At 39.8% G+C, this 7,827-nt stretch overlaps 1 protein-coding gene across 2 annotated transcripts in view; it reads right to left on the bottom strand.

Moving 5' to 3' along the window:
- Positions 1-5,906: 5,906 nt before the first annotated feature.
- Positions 5,907-7,827, bottom strand: part of LOC127523606 (WD repeat-containing protein on Y chromosome) — a 29,378-nt gene continuing 27,457 nt past the window's right edge. The window contains exon 20 of one of the 2 annotated variants that reach the window (XM_051914515.1): positions 5,907-6,326. In XM_051914515.1, the coding sequence (XP_051770475.1) occupies positions 6,192-6,326 (135 nt within the window). In that variant the 3' untranslated portion in view covers positions 5,907-6,191. Of the gene's footprint in view, positions 6,611-7,827 lie in introns of both variants that reach the window. The other variant, XM_051914514.1, reaches the window with a different exon arrangement.

Genomic DNA, 7,827 nt, shown 5'->3' with positions numbered 1-7,827 from the left:
TGTTTTAACCCTGCGACTGGGTTGATTTAACCCAGCGATTGGGTTGTGTTAACCCTGCGACTGGGTTGTTTTAACCCTGCGTTTGGGTTGTTTTAACCCAGCGATTGGGTTGTTTTAACCCTGCGACTGGGTTGATTTAACCAAGCGATTGGGTTGTTTTAACCCTGCAATTGAGTTGATTTAACCATGCGATTGGGTTGTGTTAACCCTGCGACTGGGTTGTTTTAACCCTGAGATTGGGATGTTTTAACCCTGCGATTGGGTTGTTTTAACCCTGCGATTGGGTTGTTTTAACCCTGCCATTGGGTTGATTTAACCCGGTGACGGGGTTGATTTAACCCTGCGATTGGGTTGTGTTAACCCAGCGACTGGGTTGATTTAACCTTGAGATTGGGATGTTTTAACCCTGCGATTGGGTTGTTTTAACCCTGCGACTGGGTTGATTTAACCCAGCGATTGGGTTGTTTTAACCCTGCGATTGGGTTGTCTTAACCCTGCGACTGGGTTAATTTAACCCGGTGACGGGGTTGATTTAACCCTGCGATTGGGTTGTTTTAACCCTGCGACTGGGTTGATTTAACCAAGCGATTGGGTTGTTTTAACCCTGCAATTGAGTTGATTTAACCATGCGATTGGGTTGTGTTAACCCTGCGACTGGGTTGTTTTAACCCTGAGATTGGGATGTTTTAACCCTGCGATTGGGTTGTTTTAACCCTGCCATTGGGTTGATTTAACCCGGTGACGGGGTTGATTTAACCCTGCGATTGGGTTGTGTTAACCCAGCGACTGGGTTGATTTAACCTTGAGATTGGGATGTTTTAACCCTGCGATTGGGTTGTCTTAACCCTGCGACTGGGTTGATTTAACCCAGCGATTGGGTTGTTTTAACCCTGCGATTGGGTTGTCTTAACCCTGCGACTGGGTTAATTTAACCCGGTGACGGGGTTGATTTAACCCTGCGATTGGGTTGTTTTAACCCTACGTTTGGGTTGTTTTAACCCTACGTTTGGGTTGTTTTAACCCAGAGACTGGGTTGATTTAACCCAGCAATTGGGTTGTTTTAACCCTGCGACTGGGTTGATTTAACCAAGCGATTGGGTTGTTTTAACCCTGCAATTGAGTTGATTTAACCATGCGATTGGGTTGTGTTAACCCTGCGACTGGGTTGTTTTAACCCTGCGATTGGGTTGTTTTAACCCTGCGATTGGGTTGTTTTAACCCTGCCATTGGGTTGATTTAACCCGGTGACGGGGTTGATTTAACCCTGCGATTGGGTTGTGTTAACCCAGCGACTGGGTTGATTTAACCTTGAGATTGGGATGTTTTAACCCTGCGATTGGGTTGTTTTAACCCTGCCATTAGGTTGTTTTAACCCTGCGACTGGGTTGATTTAACCCAGCGATTGGGTTGTTTTAACCCTGCGATTGGGTTGTCTTTACCCTGCGACTGGGTTGATTTAACCCAGCGATTGGGTTGTTTTAACCCTGCGATTGGGTTGTCTTAACCCTGCGACTGGGTTAATTTAACCCGGTGACGGGGTTGATTTAACCCTGCGATTGGGTTGTTTTAACCCTGCGATTGGGTTGTTTTAACCCTGCCATTGGGTTGATTTAACCCGGTGACGGGGTTGATTTAACCCTGCGATTGGGTTGTGTTAACCCAGCGACTGGGTTGATTTAACCTTGAGATTGGGATGTTTTAACCCTGCGATTGGGTTGTTTTAACCCTGCCATTGGGTTGTTTTAACCCTGCGACTGGGTTGATTTAACCCAGCGATTGGGTTGTTTTAACCCTGCGATTGGGTTGTCTTTACCCTGCGACTGGGTTGATTTAACCCAGCGATTGGGTTGTTTTAACCCTGCGATTGGGTTGTCTTAACCCTGCGACTGGGTTAATTTAACCCGGTGACGGGGTTGATTTAACCCTGCGATTGGGTTGTTTTAACCCTACGTTTGGGTTGTTTTAACCCAGAGACTGGGTTGATTTAACCCAGCAATTGGGTTGTTTTAACCCTGCGACTGGGTTGTTTTAACCCAGCAATTGGGTTGATTTAACACGGCGATTGGGTTGATTTAAACCCAGTGGTTGGGTTAAATGTTTACCCAATGTGCTGGGCAGTTTTATTTAACCCAACTATTTTTTTTAAATTACTATACGTCTGGCTTAAAATGAACCCAAAATAGGTTGGAAATTAAAAATCAGACAATAAATGTTAATTTAATATAAGTGTACCTCCATCACGCAAACAATTTAAATGCAGTTTAATACGTGAGGATGCCGAGGAATAATTCTGAGTGTAAAAGTAGGCTACGTCAAATAATTATTACAATAAGTTAGGAACCATTGTGTAACAAGCAAATTACACCTATTATTGACAATATGGAAAGAGGAAATAAAACAGTTCCTTAAGAGCATGACTCAAACATGCCATTAATAGGCTTATTCAAGTTATTTTTATCCATTCTGCATCTCCCACATATGTGTGTTTTAGCAAGGCGGTCTGTGTTGCAAGTTGGTGAATGACGATACTTGCCAGGTTACATTAGTTTATCCAGTGACTGTCCTACGACAGGATTTAACAGAGTAACAGCTTACCAGTTACAAAAGACACTGTAACAGTGTCTTCTTAAATTATCCTTTGACTATGTTCTGGCCCGCCATCTAGTGGCAAAAATTGTTTTTGGCCCGATGCCAAACTTAATTGCAGACCCCTGGTCTAGGCCTTTAAAATAATTTTTTTTGAAGGCAGATTAGCGCCATCTAGTGAGAGTATAGAAAGAAAAATGTGTAATACCATGGTGTAACCACTAGATACCTGTACAGCTCTCTATGGAGAGGCTTGTGAATTCCCTAGTTGTTTTTGGACATATTTACTTAATTTTTTTTAGGTTGAGGACATGAATATATATTTAGACATTCTCAAAGTGTGTCTAAATCACACTCTTGATGTTTTAGAGTGTCACCCCTTTACTGCTGTGTACTTTTTTTTCAGCATTCTGAGAATTTTTGTGTTTTTGTCGATTTCCCGTTCATTTCCTATTGTCGGTCATTTTTGACCGAAGAACACGAGTGTGACTATTTTTTTTACGACCACTTGCTCGAATCATGCTCTCATTTTTTTGTGTGTTCACATTCCAAAGGCCATAAAAGTCACCAAGTTTCGTACCATTCCGATGAAGCTGTGATTTTTAACAATTCAAAACAGAAAATTTTTGAGTCAAAAGTGACCGCAGAGCACCAGAGGGTTAAGTATGGAGTACTTTTAATTAACAACATGTACTTACTATAGGGTTTGGGTTGAGATTAGGGTAGGGTTTAGGGTTAGTTGCATGTTATTATGTAGAATTTAGTGTTATTTCTATAGTAACAATGTGTAACAAGGACACTGTAAAAAAAAAAGAAGAAGACAAAAACACAGGTCTTTCCCAACACTCCAGTCCATAATCCATTGCTATTTTGAAATGCAGTCCATGTGTTTTTGCAGCTGTTGTTGATGTCTCGAAACGCGAAGAGGGAAACATGTATTTGGGTAACATTACTACTACAAGTTGACCTCAATGTTGACCAAACGCCAGCATTTGGAGTGTGGGTTTCTGGGTATTGCTTGAGTAATTTCATCAACCAGCTCTGTATTGTGACGTTCGGATGTGTGGAGTTTATTTCATGCTGTTGGGTTCGGTTTGGGAACACTCATATTACATATTTTCTGCCTGATTTGAAGTTTCACTGATGCTTGAAGATTTACAAGGTTGTTTCCTTAGTCCTCTAAAGCTTTGCACTTTGTTTACTCGTACTCTTCGTTATCTGTCTTGGATTATTCATGCAGAGCAGCGTCCAAAGCTTCCAGGAACTCTTTCAACTAAATTACATAACAGCATGTCAAAAGCTGGCCTTTGGGAAATCTCAGTGAGAAGCTGTGAAGAAAGTTTCCTATAGTCAAAAAAAGAGACAGAAATATTCATGCACACAGTATCCATGACCAGAGGAACTTTACACACCACATCATTTGTACTCACTTCTCACTTGTCTTCCTATCAGACCAATGCATTCCTCGATGAGAGGGAGTTTCTGCATTCCCAGACGAGAGCTTTAGCAGGTTGTCATGTTTCAGCGTCATGCAGAAATTTGTGCGTACGGTTGTCCAGTTCTTCTTGAATGGATAGATGGAACAACTAATAAATCACGGCGCAGAGTTGTGCTCATGTTCAGGTGATGAACGATCCGCTGGCGGAGGTGCAGGTGCACGTAAGGACTGTGAAGCACTGCTGATTGTGCTCGTGATATTTCATGAACTGAACGACTCATTATGTGTGACTTTATAAGATCTAGAGGGAACGATGTTTCAATACCTTGTCTTATGGACCATAACAACTGTTTAAATTGGATTAAAATGCCACAAATTATGAATTTTTGCAGTTTTTAAAATGATTTGAGGTGTGTTTGGGATCATTTTTTGGATTTGAAAGGGTCTTGTGGCCTAGAGTTTGTGTCCAGGGAAGCATATATTTTGGTTGGAGTGGTCACAAGTTTCTTTCACCCGGTGGACACATTCCTCTATGAGGTCTGGACAGCAGCGACGGTCTAAATGTACTTTCAGCGAGTTCAATCACAGGCTGGTAATTGGTACGTATGGACATCCTAAGGCCACAGCGCTGGAGACAGTCTGTGTTTGTGATCACAGTTCGCTTGGTAGGGTGTTATGGGTGGCTGCCCCTAAATATTCGACTAAACATTAGTCGACTAGAAGATATGGAAGAGGATTAGGGCCAAGTAATAATAAAAAAATAAAATCTGGAGATTAGTCATTCTCGTTAAAAAAAACCTCGTTAAATTTCAAGAAAAAAATCTAAATAAAATGTAGAGAATAATCATTACATTTTGAGAATAAAGTTGTCGTGTTTCGAGAAAAAACTTGATAAATTTAGAGGAAAAAAATCGAAATAAAATGTTGAGAATAAACGCATTAAATTTTGAGAATAAAGTCATTGTGTTTCAAGAAAAAACTCGTTAAATTTTGAGAAAAAAAGTCTAAATAAAATGTTGAGATTAAACTCATTGAGAATAAAGTCATTGTGTTTCAAGAAAAAACTCGTTAAATTGTGAGAAAAAAGTCTAAATAAAATGTCGAGATTAAACTCATTGAGAGTAAAGTCACATTTTGAGAAATTTTTTTTCAAATTTTGAGAAAAAAAGTCTAAATAAAATGTTGAAATTTAACAAGTTTTTTTCTCGAAACACGACTTTTTTCTCGAAATTTAATGATTTTATTCTCAACATTTTATTTCGATTTTTCATTTTCAGAACACAAATGAAGATATTTTTGATGAAATCCGAGAGGTATATGACTCGTTCATAGACAGCAATATAATCAACACTTTCAAGGTCCAGAAAGGTACTAAGACATCGTTAAAACAGTCATGTGACTGCAGTGGTTCAACCTTAATGTCACGAAGAGACGAGAATACTTTTTGTGCGCAAAAACAAAACAAAAATAACTTTATTCAACAAATTCTTCCCTGTCATTATCCTTACGCAGTTGATATAGTGAACGCAGTGCTTCCAGGTTCTACGTCAGAATGCTGACTCATTATTGGCCAGCTTCTGCCTTAGCATCAGACGCATCCTTGATGATGTATGCAGCCTTCAAATGCGACCTCCGAAGGACGCAGCCTCTGAAATGAGACTTCCATCCATACGCATGTGAATGCGTCAGACCGGAAACGCAAGCTCACGCGAAAAGTTTTGCATTTCGCTTCGATCCAAAGTTCAAGTTTGCTGAACTCTGACCTGCAAATTCATATCACGTGAAGACCAGTAGAAGATTTTATTATTTCCATGTTTTTTCTCCCTCTCTCTCTCCCACTCAAACGCACACACACTCGCACAGAAACGTCTAACCCTAAGTATGAGCAACAATAATAGTGATTTTATTGCTAAAATTACAGTTTCATGTACAGAAAATTAAAGCTTCAAATGGAAATCAATGCAACAGCCAAGGCCACATACAATGTAAAATTTCAAAAATATTCCAATAAATAAAACATAGTGTATACAATCATTGATTTGACTGAAGAAATATGATACAAAAGTCACTGATTTCTGTGCCATTTCTGTGCCAAACGCTGTAAATCAGTGTATAGGCACTGACCTGTGTCAAAAAATACAACCTGTACCTCCATCACACCCACTGTCTAGTCCTCCAGTGTTTGATAATCCCCGGCACCTTCAGAGGAGAATATCCGAGAGCTCACTTCTGTTCCTCTGGAGGAACTCTGCCGCGTCTTCAGTTTCCAGGTCTTCACAGGTACATCTATCTCACTGATCTCCTAGAATGAGTTAAAGGTATTTGATCTGTAATTACAGTCAAAGTTCTCATGGTGAATATGCAAATAAACACAGTCAACTGCTTCTCTTTAAATGCTTAAAGCTCTTTTTTCCACTGTGGTGGAGACACTGAAATGTGTCTGGCTTCTGTGTTGTGGTTGCCATAACAGTTCCTCGCTCCCCTAAACGTGCCGTTACAGTCAGTAGCCCATCCTGGCACATCCTCACCAGCAACTCCTCTGTGATTCACTCTTCATTTTTCATTTCACTTCCAGCTAGGCGCTCGCTTGAAAATTTTACAGAAAAAAAACACATTCGAGCCTTCTCATTCCAGCTCACCAGAGGCTTCGCTAGCCAAGCAAAACTTCAGTGTGTTGAGGCCTTCATGGCAACAAACACACAACAAACTGTTCTCATGACACAGAGATATAAAACACAGGGTGTTGTCTTTGTTTTTCTCGTCCGCTGGTTTTGCAGACCTTTCAGTCAGTAGCTACAGGTGTGTTTGTGTCATCATGGCCAATTTTTAAATACTGAGTTACTGAAACAATCTTTGTCATATAATGCACTTGTCTGTTCACAACGAGTTGACAGTTTGAACGTTCTTGCTTCCTTTAATTTATTTTTAAGATCTGAGGTGAATCGTTCATTGTTGCTTTTAATACGACTATAAAAGAAACACAAAATGATATTCAAACTCACATTAGACGCTTTTAACATTAAATAAAGCACAAACAGTACCTGAGATTATCATTGCCATACTCTGTGTTGTTGTTCCAGCCACGACGTCGCAGAAAAATAGAAAACGTTTCTAAAATAGAATCATGGCGTGTCGCCGTCGCGGACAAAAACTCTGATTAACATGGAAAAGATTCCTTTTATTGTGGCGCGTCTAGTTAGGTGCGTGCGTGGTAAGATATAAGTAGCTAAACATTTAATATTTGACTGTTTGATATGTTTAACGACAACAGCAACATACAGTGACGCAAACTACTGAATGATGTCATTCATAACTAAATGTGACGAGACGTTTTTTTACATTTGACTACTTCACAACTATAGGCTTTAATTAGACCTAGAACTTATTTTACCGTTCTTTTTTCTTCTTCATTCCCTTAAATCCCTTTTAATCCTTTAATTATTTAACCCCCCCCCCCCCCCCCCCCCCCCCCCCCCCCCCCCCCCCCCCACAATGTTCAAGATGTATATATATAAGGGATGCGCTGATATGAAAATTTTGGCCAATACTGATAATTGTTTATATTTGAAAGCCAGATAAATCTAAATCCAAAATTTTAATTTTTGAGAGCCTGATTACAAAAACAAAAAGCCATGTCCCAAGCACATAATCATAATGTTTTCATTATAATATGTGACCCTGGACCACAAAACCAGTCATAAAGGTCATTTTTTTGAAATTGAGATTTATATATCATCTGAAAGCTGAATAAATAAGCTTAGGATAGGGCAATATTTTGCCGAGATACAACTATTTGAAAATCT

The sequence above is a fragment of the Ctenopharyngodon idella genome, chromosome 12, assembly GCF_019924925.1.
Source record: "Ctenopharyngodon idella isolate HZGC_01 chromosome 12, HZGC01, whole genome shotgun sequence".
NCBI lineage: Eukaryota > Metazoa > Chordata > Actinopteri > Cypriniformes > Xenocyprididae > Ctenopharyngodon > Ctenopharyngodon idella.
Note: the sequence above shows the minus strand (reverse complement) of the source record. Positions and strands in the feature narration are given on the sequence as shown.